Genomic DNA, 17,500 nt, shown 5'->3' on the forward strand with positions numbered 1-17,500 from the left:
TCATGAGTCCCACTGGATGCTGAGCGAGACATTAAACAAATAATCACAGAAAAAAATTATAGTTTCAACTGAAATAAATGCTGGGGAATGGGTTTGAATTACTTCAGAAATTATTATGTGTAACTATTTAAACCAGATGTTACAAAGTTTCTCAGACAGAACATATATTTTGGTTATTAAAGAAAATAACTTTTTGAAGAAAGAGTTGGATCCAGGGCTATACTAAATAAATTCATATTTTTGGCTCATCCACATAGGTTTACTAAATTAAATTAACTACAGAATGATTCACATGTTCAAATATTTGTTTTCAGGGGGAACTTCCTCTGTCTTATCCTGAAGTTGCCTTTAAAGTCACTTATACTTTAAATGTCTCTTCATGCTATTAAAACGAAAATTTCCTTTTCTTAATGTGTCTTGGCTTGAATTCCTCCTAATCTGATATTAAGATCGTAGCTCCTGCTTTCTGTTTGCATTTGCCTTTGTTCACGACTTTATATTCAACCATTAACATATTCGTTTTAGACGAGTCTTTTGCCTATAGCATAAAATATAAAGTGTGATTTCTTTTAAAAAACTTTTCTGGAATTAAATTAATTTAAATGTATTGATACGACATATATTTGGTCTTATTTCTGTGGGATTTTTTACTTTGACAGTTTGTGTTGAAAGCCAAGACGTACAACCCAAGGGTTATGCCTGTGAAAGACAAGGCGTGACAGAGCAGCAGTAGGCCCGAATGGCCTCCAGACCACAGTGCAGGTCTGAACAGCAAAGAGAGGAGGAAGCAAGGCCAGTTGGTTAGGAACAGCCTCAGAATAGAGCAGCTCTGTAAACCATGGCAGCCAGCCCTATAGGGGAGCTCAAGAACAAAGGCTGCCCTTCGGGTATCTCGCTGGGCAGACATGGCCAGGCTCCAATACCCAGGCTAAGCCACCGACTAGAGCTGCAGAAGAGAATATGTCAGCTCCAGCGCTTGCGGCGCATTCTGAAGGGCGGCTACAGCCCAGGCTATGAGCTAACTGCAGACCTCACACCGGGGTCAGTCACTGTTGAAGAAATGAGACTAAAAGAGCTGCAAGGCTGCCAAACGCATATTATTTTATTCAAGTATAATCTACACACAGTGAAAAGTACAGATCTTAAGTGTATACAATCTAACAAGTTTTGGCAAATTTATAAATCCATTCCCTCCATCCCAAACAAGCGAGAGGATATTTCCTTCACAGAGGAAGTTCCCTCAGGCCGTTGGACCCCCCTTTTCTTCTGCAGCTCCTTGACATTCTCACCAACCTCTCCACCCTCGCCCCCCACCCCACACCGAGGGAACCACTGTTCTGATTTCTATTACCGCAGTTTATTTTGCCAGCTTTGAACTTCATATAAATGGAATAACAGCACATGTTCTCTTTTATTTCTGGCTTCTCTCAAGCAATACACTATTTTTTATTCATATATATTGCCACAATGTATCTTAAAATTTTTATTCTATTGTATGAATGTACGCCATTTCTTTACCTTCCTTATAGAGATTTGGGTTGTTTCCAATCACTGGCTATTATATACGTTACTATGAACACTTTTGTACAACATTTTGCATGCTTTTTGTGGGTTTTCATTAATCTTTGATAAATACTTGGAAATGGGTTTGCTTATTCATATAGTAGCATACGTCTACATTTATGACAAACCGCCAGTTTTCCAAATCATTTGTACCATTTTTCACGCAAACATCTTGCTCTTTTGACTGTTAGTCAATATCTAAATATATATACCAATTTGGGATGAATGGACATCTTAACAATAATGAGTTCTGCAATGACCATCATTTGAGTTTTTCATTCTCTTGGAAATGTTTTGTTCTTAATGGTTTAGAGGACATGTAAGCCTATGCTAAATACATTTCTAAATATTTCATGTCTGTAGCCTATTGTAAATAGTATTACTTAAAAATTTTTGTTTTTCAGTTATTCATTGCTATTATATAGAAATAAAGTTGACTTTTGTACTTTGTCTTTATAGTCTGTGAATTGGCTAAAACCATATATTAGTTGTTTTGTTCTCTGTAGATTTTTTTGTATTCGCCTATTTGTCTTCCAAAGATAAAAACGTAATTTTTCTCCTTTCCAACCCTACTTTATGCATTTTTTCTGGCTTCACTGCACTTAGGACCTCGAGTGTAATAGAAGTGGTGAATGTAGGCATCACTGCCTTTTTTTTGATCTGAGGAAAAACTGTTTAATATTTCAACAGTAAGTTTTCTCTTCATTATGAATCACATTTTCTTGCTTCATTAATGTCTAATTTTAATTTCATTTTTGACACTAAGCATAAAGCACAAGTGTTGTTTTATTTATTTCTCAAATAGTACAAGCCCCATCCTTATTTGACTGTTGGAAGGAGAGGCTGTTTATTCCGTTTCTTTCTAGGGTTTGGCCCATGCCAGCCCACAGCTTTAATTAGGTCGAGTTCAGTTACGCTCTCTGCTTAGCGATGGAGAATTCATTTCACCCTAGGACAGCTCATGAAGCCTTCCTTGCATCCATGATTCTTTTAGAATTCCACAGAAAAGCATAATTTATATTTTGTCCAAGATTTCCTTGTTATTAGAAAACACCTAGTCAAGTTGGTATTTTCTGTACCTAGTCAAAGTACAAAAGTGACCTTTGCTTCTATATAAAAGGATAAGAAAGGATCAGGTCATTCTTGTCCTTTAACATCCTAACCATTAACATTTTCACTGTGTGTGTTTAACTCTTCAAATATTTTGGCGAATTCAATTTTGTTCTCCTTATTTTTGTCCTTTATTGTATTTTCCTCATTATTTATAGTTTTTGTTCTTATTTAAATTTCATCTTCATTTCTCTGACAGTTTTGCTGTTTTCTGCGTCTTTTTGAAATCTATCTGATTCCCCTTCTACTTCTGTCGTCTTGTATTTCCTACACTCCTTTCTTTCTTCTCCTTCTATTTTATAGTCTCCCTTCATAGAACTGATTGCTTTACTCAACATAAAATATAACAAGAGTATACATCACAAGTTTTACCTTCTTTATGGGCTCCTTTCCCTATTAACCAATTTTGCTGCTCTCTCTCACATGTTTATCGTGTAATACCTGTGTTGACACTGCACCAGTTTCATGTACTCCTCATTATTGTATGATTGCATTTTCCTGGACCAGTTACTGCAGAAAGCTCTTGGTGAGGAGAGACCAGGATAATCCTTCATGATTCGTAACTCAGAGTCTCTCCTCGGTTTCCCACACACCCAGCACGTCACTGTTTGCAACACTTAGTTTAGTTAGCTCCAAACCAGGAGTACCTCAGCAAGTTTCTGCCATCAGCCTTGCTTACTCAATTCCTCAGACTCTTCCAAACTAGAGGTAACTTTTTCTTTTTTAGGGCAGGCCCCTCATTTTTACAAAAATCATTTTTTCCTTTTTTGAGATCTGCTGTTACTGAACTCGCTTTCCACTTTTCTACTTCTTACCGTGCAAATTTTTTCAGGTCTCAGCTGTTCTTGTAGCTCTCACATGTAAGTTTTCTCGCTATACTGTTTGCACATTATAAAGAACTGTTTTCCTTATTGCTTTTGTTTCGTTTCCAGAAGGGGGAAAAGCCCACCTGCACAACCACATTCCTATCAAGTCATCTGAAAGGGTTTTGGCAGAGACCTAAGTTTTAACCCCTGTCTTATAAGACTTGTTTAGTTTACTCTCTTGGATGACAGTAAGCTAATCATAAAAACAGTAACCAGGAACTTAAAATGTTAAGCTAATTTGTCTTCTTAAGTACATGTTGACTATTTCCCAATAGCTTTTACTAGAAATTCTATTCCTCTGCAATTATTAGAGAAATTCAGCTGATTATCAAAATACTTCACTTGATTTGTCATCGAGAAAGTGTCCACATGATAAAATGAGCATCTTAACGCTGCAGATATAAACAGAAAAAATTATAAGCTAGATCCCAGCTTTCCATAGAGCCTTAAGACATGAAGAATACCTAGTCGAGTTAGATGAGCTTAGAGGGGGTTATAAGCAGAGAGATACATTTCACTGTGAAATTGGAGTAGCCATTGAAGTTGAAGGCTGGCTCCCAGTGAGTTTTCTTTTGGGAACACTAAGCAACCGTCAGTGCAAAGGTCACAGAAGTATCTTATGAAGCCAACCACTTATGACTTTTTGTGGCTATGGAACTGATCAAGTCAGTTGTCAAACACAGAATGAAAGCATGGGAGAAAAGAGAAAAAGAAAAGAGAAAAGTAAGAGAGAAGAGAAAAAAGAGCAAAAGAAAAAAAGAAAGAGAGAAAGTAAAGGGGAAATACACAAGGAAATAAATATAGGTAGCAATATTTACATACATATAATATTTCCTAACACTTTTTGTTTCTTAATATAGCCTTAGAATGCAGAATGATTGAAGATAATGAGGATTTTTTCCTTCATATTCTTTCCCCACCTCCATCTGGTTCTATGGTATTCCCCAACCTTTTTTCCCTCACATGTAGAAAATAATATTTGTATCATACTAAAGGAGACTGAAGAAGATGTAGGGGGTAGGAGTTAGTGAAAAATATATTGTTATATTTTATATTATTATATTATTATAAGAAGAATAAAATATAAGTACTAGGGTAAATAATAAGTATGAAATTTATATGACATTTTAAAATATAGTAGTTTCAAATTTTTAATGAGAAATTCCTTCCCTGATCATACATTTAATAATGGATTTTGTGTGTGAAATAGTTATATACACTTTCTGGTAAAAACTATGATTCAAAGAATAAGTTAAGTATTTTTGTGACAGTACCTTGAAAATAATATAACATATAAAACATATATAACATATATTTTATAGAAAAATATTAATTTTTATAGTCATTCAAGGTTTATAGCACTTGAAATTATGTTTGAAAAAGCTAACAACTCTTTCTAGTCTAGAACATTTCAATGTTACAACCCAGAACACTAAATCGAAAGGACATATGCACCCCTATGTTCAATGTACCATTATTTACAATCACCAAGATAGGAAAGTAACTGAAGTGTTCATCAATAGGTGAGTGGATAAAAAAGTTGTAATACATACATACAATGTAACATTACCCAGCCATAAAAATCAATAAAACACTACCATTTGGAACAAGATGGGTGGACCTAGAGGATATTATGCTACGTGAAATAAGTCAAGACAGAGAAACACAAATGCCCTATGATTTCACGAAATAAGTGAACAAACAAAATAGAAACAGACTGATAGATACAAAGAATAGACTAGAGGTTGCCAGAGGGAGGGGGTTGGGAAGACTGGTGATAAAGGTGAAGGGATTAAGTAATACTAATGAGTCAATGCTTGCTTATATTTAAACAATTTATCACTGGTCTTGTTCATCATTCATTCCTCCACCTTAGATTTTTATTTGGAATCCTTTAACTCCTGCCTGAGGTGTTTTTTGGGGTTTTTGTCCATCTGTTTTAATTTCATCTAGTGAGTCATTACCTGGTTGCGAATTTTGTTAGTTATTTCAGCCTGTTCTATCAGTGTTCTGAAGAGTTTGCTATCACTCTCACCATTCCTTAAGAATAATCTTTCTCTGGCTATTTGTGAGCTTTTTCTTTTATAAAACTATAATTTACTAAGTTATGATTCTGGTGTTCATGAAGCATTTTTAAACCTACTTGTAACATGTCAGGCACTGGATAGATGCCTGTGAAGATGAATGCCCTTAAACAGTAGTGGATGAGCCAGATTTTTGATCAAATAACTATAATGTGATGTGAGCGATGAGATAGTAGAGACATACACAAAGTGTTATGACTACACAGATTTCACAGACAATACTTTTAACCTAAGCTGAGAAGACACTGTGCCAATGGGAAACAGAGGCTGAGGTGTGTAACATGGGAAACTTGCTGTATTTGTGAAAGAGCAAACAGAGCTAAACAAAGGTATGTTTACAGAGAAAGTGGCAGATGACTCATGATCAAGTGGGATTATACAAGGAATGCAAGGTTGGTACAACATTTGCAAACCAATTAATGTGATTCACCACATAAACAAAATGAAAGATAAAAACCACATGATCATATCAATAGATGCAGAAAAAGCATTCAATAAAATCTAGCACTGATTTATGCTAAAAAAAAAAACTCTCAGCAAAGTGGGATTAAAGAGAATATACCTAAGCATAGTAACACCTAAACACAATAAAGGCCATATAGGACAAACCCACTGCCAGCATCATACTCAAAGGGCAAAAACCACAGTGTTCCTCTTAAGACTGGGAACAAGGCAGAGATGTCTGCTTTCACCTCTCTTATTCAACATAGTACTGGAACACCTAGCCACAGCACTCAGACAAGAAGAAGAAATAAAAAGCATCTAAATTGGAAAAGAAGAAATAAAATTGTCTTTATTTGTGGATGTACATAGAGAACCCTGAAGATTTCACCAAGAACTACTAGAGCAAATAAAGAAATTTGGCAAAGTAGAAGGATACAGAATTAATATCCAGAAAGCAGTTGCATTTTTATATGCCAATAATAAACTAACACAAAGGGAAATTAAGAACACAATCCCATTCACAATTGCTTCAGAAAGCACAATTGCTTCAGAAAGCACAATTGCTTCAGATATTTTATTCAGAATAAAATATCTAGGAATAAACCTAACCAATGATGTAAAAGATCTATACTTGGAAAATTGTAAGATACCGAAGAAAGAAATCAGTAAGTGGAAGCACATACTGTGTTCATGGAAAGGAAGAATTAACATCATTAAAATGTCTATACTACCCAAAGCAATCTATAGATTCAATGCAATTCCTATCAACATTCCAATGACACATTTCACAGAACTAGAATATTTCAAAAATTTATACAGAACCACAGAAAGTCCCACATAGCAATAGTGATCCTGAGAAAAAAGAACAAAGTTGGAGGAATCACATTACCTAATATCAAACTATATTATAAGGCCACAGTAATCAAAACAGCATGGCACTGACATAAAAACAGACACATAGATCAATGGAACAGATGATAAAGCCTCAAATAAACCCACACCTTTATAGTCAATTAATATTCAACAGTGGAAGCAAGTATATACAATGGACCAAAGGTAGTTTATTCAATAAATGGTGCTGGGAAATTGGACAGATACGTGCAGAAAAATGAAACTAGGCTACCTTCTTACACCACACACACACGCAAATAAATTCAAACTGGATTAAAGATTTCAATGTTAGACCTGAAATCTTGAAAAATAATTTGAAGTCATACTGGGCAGGTCTACATATGCTATGTTTAGAGATTTGGACTTCTATTCCATCATTACTGGGAAGCCACTAACATGCTAAATGCCACAAACACAATGACAACCAGACTTCCACTTTTAGCAGGATAGCTGACATTAGTACACAAGGACTGCAGAGAGTGAAGAATGGAGGGAGGCAGCCAGTTAGAAAATTAGCACAATAATCACAATGAGAGAGAATGTGTACATAAAATAGACAATCATCAAATGCTTCCTGTGAAATTACAGTTTTCTCTTTCCATGCCTTGGGAGAATGTTATCTGAATCCAGAATAACTGTTCCCCAGATTTTCTACTGGTTCCTAAACAAGAAAAGTGCATTGTTATAATTTATATACCATAAAAATTATTAAATTTCCCTTAAGATATCTCATCTTAATATTGTAATGTTAACATAAATTAGTTCCTTTTGAAAATAGATGCAAGAATAAATCTATTTTAGTATAACCTAGAGAAATTATAAAGATTACTTATAGAAAATCTTCATCTTCCCATTTTAGAAAAGAACACTTGTCCTTTACGGCCAGGAGTAGGGGGTGGGAACAATAATCATGTAAGATTAAAACTGCACTGCAGTGAAAAAACTTAGAATGCTGACTTAACCAGTCTAAGAAAATGCCAGTAAGGCTTACCAGAAAAGGGTGACTTGGAATAAAAGCATAAAGAATTGAGTCCCTAACCCTTCCCACTCCCCACCCCATCCTGCTGCTCAAACACCCTCAGTTAAGGAGTAACCAGCTTTGATCTTTACCCTTTAAAAACAACCACATAGCTCTTGTTTTGCCTCCATGATAAAATTTTCTCCTTGTAACGAGGATTTCGTTTTATAATGGTGATTGCTATTAAAGAAACTGATAACAAAAATACACTTTAATGTGTCTTACAATTTGTAGTATTTTTCAATATGTCTACATTTAAATAATTTCACGGGTATCCGGACTTCTTTCCATGAGTAAAATTTTTCTCTAATAAGACAGGATTTATGTACACAGACAGAGTAAATTAGCTGCTGCCTCATAGTTGCTAAGAAAATGAATTGCTTAAGAAGATTAGAGTCATTTTCTTTACTTAAAGGTATTCCTGACAACCCACACTGAAATTACACAAGATTAACTCCATTAACACCATTTCCCATTCTTTAAACTAGTAGCTTTCTAGAAAGCAGCATTTAGACGGAATAGTTCAAAGCATACTTTAAGAGGAGATCTCAACGCTTAGAAATGCTAATATACGTATCATTTAAGGATTTAGAATAAGGTTCGGAGAGGTCAAGTAACATTATTGGTTATACAGTGAGCCATAGTGAAATGAAAAAATGTTGCCTGTTTTTCCCCTTTAACATTTAGTCTGTATTTTCTTTATGCAGATGGTATTTCAAATCAAAGAATAGCTTAAAGGTTATAAAATTGTAATCCCTTAAAGGCAGGGATGGTACTTGATTTATTTTTGTCTTTTCCCATTACATCTTATAGAGCACCTTTAATTTAAGGGAACATTGATTATTAAGTCATATATTTGACATTGCTTTGTCAAAAATACATAAAGCAGAGGGCTTAGAAAAACACAGATTAAAACAATACCATAATATATCAACCTATCTCTAAACATCTTTCTAAATCTGAAAGCAAAATCCATAGCAGAGGCACTAAAATTTAAACTACTTACTTTAACTGCCATTAGTGCTATTAAAATATACAATGCATAGATTTCTCTCTCTGGCCATATGTTGGCATGAACCAAAAAAGAAATTCAAAAAAATATATAATCATCCAAATGTAATTGCTTTACCTTACCTTCTCTGAACCTTAAGTATTCTTCAAGGTTTTTAATTACAAAATTAATACACAAATGTATTCCTCTTTAAAAATCCAAAGCCAAAGGAAGTAGGATCGAGGGTGGAAGATGGGGAAGGTCGGGGTGGGGGGGGAGTGGTGGGAGGAAAAATGGAGATGACTGTACTTGAACAAAACTAAAAATAAATAAATATCTACACATTTCAGAAATAGAGAAAAAAATGAAAAGTCCTATTTTCCTTACTCCCACATTTTCCTTCAACCTCTTTTACTGTCTTTACATGAATGCAAGAAAATTCTGTACTGTTAAGGCCTTCATTTTCATTTTGGCTTCTTAATGGTGGGTCCCAGGCAGAAAATACTAAGGAACACTGACCTAAATCCTTCTTAAAGATCCTAATTGGAATGAACTGCTGAATTCCCAGATTTAGAAATAGTCATTTCTACTTACCAAAAAAGTCTGCTGAATTATAATTACTTTATATTAAGACAGAGTAAGATCAGATCTCAAGGGAAAGTCCCTAACCACTTAATTGTAAAACTTTTCATCAGAAAGCACCGGTGATATAACATTGAGTTGGCTGAAAAATTCAGGTTGTTTTTTTTTTTTTGCAAAATGCCTCTAGAAGCATAGTTGTCTTCAACTTCATTTGAAACAATTTTGTTAGACCATACTGTGACAGCTGTCATTTCAGCATGCATTTTGAAAAAACTTATCAAAATTAGTGAATTTTTGTGTAGCCATTGTAATACTGAAGATGAGAGAAAATAAGCAACATTTTTGGCATATTATGCTTTATTATTTCAAGAAAGGTAAACGCACAACAGAAACACACAAGAAGACTTGTGCATGGTATGGAGAAGGTGCTGTGACTGGTCAAACATGTCTAAAGTGGTTTGCGAAGTCTCGTGCTGGAGATTTCTTGTTGTATGATGCTCCACAGTTGGGTAAACTAATTGAAGTTGACAGTGATCAAATTGAGACATTAAATGACAGCAATCAATGTTATACCACCCAGGAGATAGCCGACATACTAAAAATATCCAAGTCAATAAAATTATTAGTGAAAATTAAAAATGTTGTCTTTTACTTTATAAAAAAAACTAAACGGATCCTTTGGCCAACCCAATATTAATGATAACAACACTAGCTGACATTTATTGAGAATTAATGAGATGCTATACCCTGTTCTTAGTGTTTCTAAAATAAAGACCCTACAGGTGAAATTCTAAGATATAGCACATAATCATCAGTACTTGTGCTCGTATCTTGAATTTGTACATTTTTCATTGTTTGTTTGATGCAGTACTGTCCTGGACTAGAAAATGATTACTAACATTACTTCAAACACGGGCTCACCACAACAGAGAAGTGCAGTGGGTGAGTGAAGCCACCTCCTAGTGCAGTGGTAGAGCCCCTCACTGGGTTCGGGCACTCGCAGCCATGCCAGGATTTTCCAAGCATTCTTGTGCTACTGCTGCTGCTGCTGCTATTGCTATACCTACACTAGTATTTCCTCAATACCTTTAAAATAATTCCCTCTTTTTAAAATTAAATTTATTTTTAAACAGCTTTACTGAGATACAATTCATATTCCATACAATCACCTGTAAAATTAAATTTATTTTTAAAGGAATGTCACATAAATGGAAATTTATATGGATTATTTGCCATAAATAAAAAAGATTACTGGAAAAATAAATTCAGTGAAACAAAGCAATCTTCTTAAATTCCCATTAGATATTGTTGCCTGTTAGTATTCCTGAGCCTGAGACCCGAGCTGTCTCTGTTCAAAGGTAAATCAACAAGTTTTAGTGATAAAATATATGAAGACTAGTATCGATCAGCTTTTTCCTCGCCTTGAACAGAATGATTGGTTAAAGGACTGAAAGAGAATTGAAAAAGAAGTAACTCTCTCACTGTTGTTTCTTTCCCCAATATCGTCTAATAATGTGCCAGGTAAAATTTCAAGTAACTTCTTATTACTTACAATGATTTTGCCTGTGATTGTGATACAAGTCTCAGAATATTCTGAAAACTACACCAAAATGATTTGGAAATCTACTGAAGGATCGATCACTCTATTTTGGTTTCAGAATCTCAAAAGGAATGTTGTTTCTCTCTGCTCCAATATACTTATTATTAAATGGCAAGTAATAGTAAGTTGGTAGGAATGGGTTGTTAACCAAAAAAAAAACCATATTTTTAGAAGGTAAATCTTAGACAGATGAAACAGTGCCTACTTGGGAAGCATGATCAAGTTCAACCACATACTCAATAAATAATACTTCCATCAAAAGTTACATATGACTTTCAGCTTATTACAACTTGCAAAAATGTAAGTGTTTTTATCTTAATAAAAATGTTTCCATTAGTTTTACCTTTGTAATCCTGAGGCACTGTGACTCAGTTTCAAATGCAACTTTGGTTCCACCAAGATGGAGACATAGGTGGAGGAACCACCTTGCCTCTGTTCACAACCAAATCTAAGAACAACTATTTTTAACAACAATCACAACCAAGCCACACGGAAAATCGACAATACGGAGTCCAAAGACAACTAAATGCTCAGCTAAACCGGTAAGAGAAGCGAAGCCAGCAGCGGAGCAGGTTAGCAAGAAAAAATTCCCGGGTGGTGCGCAGTGCGCAAGCAGCCGAAGGCGATGATCGCGAATTAGCTATGGGAGCGCACAGGGAAGAGGCGCTGTGGGCTGTCTCGGTCGGTCGTGCATCTGCGTGCAGAGAAACCAATGAGAAGGGAAGCCTGCACAGGGCAGCAGGCTCGCACAATTCCCATCCGATAAACAAGCCCCAGGCGAGTGGTGTGACTGGACGGGCTGGGCTAGCGGAGAGGACCGCCATTGCTCCCTCTCTGACCACGCCCCCACACACAGCATCACAAACCAGCGACCTGGGTCGGCCCGTCCTGGTAAACAACTAAGGCTTCGCTCCACTTACTTAACAGCACGAATAGACCAAAAATGGCTCTAGGACAACTCAGAGCCCCAGAACCGATAGATCTAAGCGATGAAGAAATAGCCAGTCTTTCAGATGCACAGTTCAAAACACTGGTTATCAGCATCCTTACAGAACTGGTGGATTTTAGTCACAAATTAGAGGAACATATGGAAGCTAAACTAATTGAAATGAATGGTAATACAAAGGAAACCAATAGTAACAGAAAGAAAATTGGGACTCAAATCAAGGGAGTGGACCACAAAGAAGAAAAAAATGATCAAACAGAAAAGAATGAAGAAATAAGAATTCAAAAAAATGAAGAGAAGCTTAGGAACCTCCAGGACATCTTTAAACATTCCAACATCCGAATTATAGGGGTACCAGAAGGGGGAAAGGCACAGCCACCAGTGGAAAACTTATTTGAACAAATAATAAAGGAAAATTTCCCCAATCTGGCAAAGGAAATACACTTCCAGGAAATCCAGGAAGCTCAGAGAGTCCCAAAGAACTTGGACCCAAGAAGGAACACACCAAGGCACATCATCATTACATTAGCCAAGATTAAAATGAAGGAGAGAATCCTAGAAGCAGCAAGAGCTAAGGGGACAGTCACCTACAAAGGAGTTCCCATCAGACTGTCAGTGGATTTCTCAAAAGAGACCTTACAGACAAGAAGGGGCTGAAAAGAGGTATTCCAAGTCATGAAAACCAAAGACCTACAACCAAGACTGCTCTACCCAGCAAAGTTTTCATTTAGAATGGAAGGACAGATAAAGTGCTTCTCAGATAAGACCAAATTCAAGGAGTTCATCATCACCAAGCCCTTATTATATGAAATGTTAAAGGGACTTACCTAAGAAAAAGAAGATAAAAAAGATGAACAGTGAAAGGACAGCAAACTCACAGTTAGTAACAACCACACCTAAAACAAAAGCAAACTAAGAGGACAGCTAGATCAGGAGCAGAACCATAGAAATAAAGATCTCATGGAGGGTTAGCAACAGGGGAGTGGGAGGAGGAGAAGGGGGGAGAAGGTACAGAAAATAAGTAGCATAGACAGTAGATAGAAAATAGATAGGGGTAGGGTAAGAATAGTAGGGGAAATACAGAATCTAAAGAATTTGAGACACGTGTTCATGAACTAAAGGGGGAAATGGTGGGGGAGGGGTATGCAGGGTGGAGGGGAATGGAGGGGGGAATAGAGCAAATGTAATGGCATAATCAATAAAAAAAATGCAACTTTGGAAATTAAAACTTATCCAAAGAGTATCCTCCTGAAAGCCTAAAATGCCCCAGTAAAACCTGTGGCAAAAACCTGATCATCATTTGGTCCAAAGTTATCTTAAAAGTCCTTAAAATGAAAAAAAAAATCAATGAACATGGCAAATGTTATTGGTATACACAATAATTCTCCACATCTACATTATCTAAGTACATTTTATGATGGCCTCAAACAAGTTTAGCGATCCTTACTTCATACACGGCCAAAGTAATGAACATATCTAAAATTATAGTGCCATCTACAGGCAAAGAAAATAACATCAATAAAAGCACATTTTCATGCTTTCACATTTTCTAATTGCTACTCAACCTTTAAAAGAAAACTGGGATTTAATAATCTACACAATGCATTTTCCAATTATATTTACAGAATATAATTTATCATATAAAATGAAGCAAATATTTTTCTAAAATGTGTTACTACTTAATATATCATTTGGTTTTCAATAAACATTAAAATAAAGGTAATTTTTCCAACCCATGGAATTACAATCTCCACATTTTGTGTCCTAAATTTATTTATTATTAAAATATGTAATGACAAAAAAGGGACTTTTGGTATTAAAAATATCCAAATGCCCTATCATCTTAACAGATTATCATCCTTCTTTCCTTTTTACTTCTTTCTTCCTTTCCTTTCTCCTTCCTTCCCAAACTTGCTTCTGGAGACATTTATTTCCTTATGCTATTATTCCTAAAATGCACTGTTCTAAGCTGCTTTACGTGCTCAGCAAATCATCACAATAATCCTAAAAGGTAGGAGTATTACCATCCTCATATTATAGATGTTGAAACTGAAGCACACAAAGCTTAAATAACTTGTCCAAGGCCACATGGCTATAAGTGGCTGAGTCCAGGTTCAAACTGGGGAGTTTGTCTCCAGTCATCCATGCTTTTTAATCACTATGCTGAAGTGCCTCTCATCTGAAAAAGCTGCATTCAGTACATAGAGTGTACATAAATTACTTATTTATATGTTCTGCTATATGTTACTTATGTACATAGAGTGTACATAAATTACTTATTTATATGTTCTGCTTTAAGGGGCAGTATTTTCTACCTAAAACCATCATCATCACTTTTAATACTTAGCACATCTGCCATCAAGTTGATACGTGTCATTTTACTTACTTTTGTTATCTAATGCTGGGCTTTCAAACTAGTTTTAATTTCTTTCATTACATATAAAAGTGCTGCAATAAGCAAATTTTGCATTGTATATGGCTCTTTTCCTTCTTTTGAATTTTATTTCCTTATGCTGATATTCTTGAAATGCTTTGACTTACTTAAAGTATATAAATGTGCCACATTACTAATATATAATGCATACTGCTTTTAAAGTTTCATTATATAATGTTACTTGTAATAAAAGAATGCTCGATTCATCCCATTTCCCCTCAAATTTAAGTAATATAAAATAGTTAAGGATGATTTATGATGTGAAATAGTTAAACCAACAAGTACATGTATTTAAATTTTTAAATGGGCCAACTGTTATCTTCCCCTAGCAACATAAAAGTAGAGATAGTCCTATTATTTGTTGCTTATGAGATGGGTGATACGTTGGTTCTTTAAGTGACCCCCACAAATAATCAATAACATACCCAAAGTCACTACTAAGTGTCAGACCTGAAGTCCGAGCCCAGATCTGCCTGACTCTGAAGTTTGTGTTTCAGATAATGGGGAGTAGAAAAAAAAGTTGAGGATCAATGCATTACAAGATAAAAAAATTGTATAAATTTTTTATTTCAATCTTTATCAAAGATTATTTGTCTCATAAAGGGGTAAACTACCCTGAGGTAGCTATCATAAATAGAGAGACTATATTTTCCTAATATATTTTCTTATCGATAATTTCAAAAATAGTTAAAAACAATCATAATTAACAAAATGCTTCATCTATCTTTATCTCCAACTATGTGCTTTCATTACAATCCAGTTTCATTTATATTCTAAGCAAGGAGCTAAAGGATATAAACACTATTCCAAAACCTTTTTTTTTAAATGCTGTCTTACAGTATTACATACTTACTCCTCATAGTTCAGAAAGACTGTAACTTTTAGAACACCAAATAAAGGTCACTGAAATGTTAGATAATAGAAAAAGAAAAAAACACAGGCTTTGAAGTCTTAAACTCAGACACTGTCACTTACTAGTTACACGCCTTCCAGAATATTAGCAACGAATTCCTACTTCACCTGGATATCATGTAACTAAAGGAGATCATTATAAAGCTCCTAGTACATGGCAGATGCGCAAGAAATTTTAGCTCCCTTTCCTTTAAAGAGAAACATATATATATATGTTATATCAAGGATAACGGTTTTAAAAGTCATGCTTCATTATTTCCCTCAGGCAAATTGTAGCATAACACGAAGCATCAAGATCAAAAGAAATCAGAAGAGATAGAGTTGTTTCACATTTATGGGAACCTTCTGCTTTGACATCAGTATCCTGTTCTTCTCTTAGTTGGTATGAGATATTATGGGGTTGTTTCAAAATCTTCCTGTAGCATCCTGGAACATTCAGTTTCAGAGTAGGTACTCTAAACCTACATGTCTGTAGTCCATCTCTGCTAAGCACTTCCTGGTACCACAGGCCTACTTTGTTTTTTGGGTACTGAATATTGTATCCAAGCACTGGAAGGATCACCTGTGTGTGGGAAGGGGAAAAAAAGATACATGACATAGCCCTCAGAACAACATACGAGATTTAATCTCCAAAATATACAAAGAACTTACACGACTCCACTCTAAGAAGACAAGCAACCCAATTAAAAAATGGGCAAAGGACTTGAACAGACACTTCTCCAAGGAGGACATACAGAATATCCAGAGACACATGAAGAGATGCTCAATATTGTTAGCTATCAGAGAGATGCAACTTAAAACCACAATGAGATACCACTTTACACTGATCAGGATGGCCATCATAAACAAAGCAACAATCAACAAATGTTGGAGAGGGTGTGGGGAAAAGGGGACCTTAGTTCACTGTTGGTGGGACTGCAGACTGGTACAACCATTATGGAAAACAGTATGGAATTTTTCTCAGAAAAATAAAAATCGACCTGCCTTTTGACCCAGCAATTCCACTGTGAGAATTATATCCTAAGAATCCTAAAACATCAATTTCAAAGAACCTATGCACCACAATGTTCATAGCAGCACAATTTACAATAGCCAAGAGCTAGAAGCAACCTAGGTGCCCGTCAGTAAATGAATGGATCAAAAAATTATGGCACATATACACAATGGAATTCTATGCAGCAGGAAGAAAGAAGGAGCTACTACCCTTTGCAACAACATGGATGGAACTGGAAAGCATTATGCTGAGTGAAATAGGCCAGGAGTTGAAAGATAAATACCATATGATCTCACCTTTAACAGGAAGCTAAACAACAAAACAAACAAGCAAGCAAAATAAAAACAAAGACACTGAAATACAGAACAAGGGGACAGTGGCCAGAGGGGAGAGGGGAGGGAATTTCAGGGGAAAAGGGGAAAGATTTACAGGAACAAGTATAAAGGACACATGGACAACAACTAAGGGGGGTGGAAATGGGAGGAGGTGGGGAGCACGGGGCGGGGTGGGCTGGGATAGGAGAAATAGACAGAAAACTGTACTTGAAAAATAACTAAATAAAATTTAAAAAAAGAACAACATACGATCATATTTTAAATTTACTTTGATGACTGAGACCTAGACCTATAAAAACAGTCTCAGAATATAAACAGACAATCAGCCAGAAACATGCTAAGAAAAGAGCTAACTAATATTAAGACTCAATGACCAATGTAACCATCAAGTCAGATGTTATTAGACAAACTACTCCTACGGTACAGCAACAGAACAAGAAGTAAAGGTACATTTAATCAACCAACAAAGACTTAATCTCTAGGATTGCAGTCATACAATCCTAAAAGCATATTCCTTCTAGAACCCAAAGAATAACCTTACTGCTCAATCACATAACTGGTATTTTAGTGGACAATTTTACATCCTTCTTACTTATTTAAAAACTTGAAAGCAAACAAGAGAAAGTAAAAGTAATTTTCATTTTCTCAGTTGCTTATGAGTAAATACTGCATTTTATGGGTTTTCTTCCTTTGCTGATAACTTCCACACATTTTTCATGAAGAGTACCAA

The 17,500-nt window shown here is 35.4% G+C and overlaps 1 protein-coding gene across 6 annotated transcripts in view; it reads right to left on the reverse strand.

Moving 5' to 3' along the window:
• PUS7L (pseudouridine synthase 7 like) overlaps window positions 1-17,500 on the reverse strand; it is a 68,831-nt gene that overhangs the window by 31,307 nt on the left and 20,024 nt on the right. For 4 of the 6 annotated variants that reach the window (XM_053661734.1, XM_037162316.2, XM_037162317.2 and 1 more), the window contains exon 9: window positions 1,100-16,003. The exons of 1 other annotated variant lie outside the window; for it this stretch is intronic. In XM_053661734.1, coding sequence (XP_053517709.1) covers window positions 15,677-16,003 — 327 coding nt within the window. In that variant the 3' untranslated portion in view covers window positions 1,100-15,676. Of the gene's footprint in view, window positions 1-1,098; window positions 16,004-17,500 lie in introns of those variants that run through there. One more of the 6 variants, XM_037162320.2, reaches the window with a different exon arrangement.

This window comes from Artibeus jamaicensis, unplaced genomic scaffold (genome assembly GCF_021234435.1).
Source record: "Artibeus jamaicensis isolate MK-2021 breed Jamaican fruit bat unplaced genomic scaffold, CSHL_Jam_final contig_233, whole genome shotgun sequence".
Taxonomy (NCBI): Eukaryota; Metazoa; Chordata; class Mammalia; order Chiroptera; family Phyllostomidae; genus Artibeus; species Artibeus jamaicensis.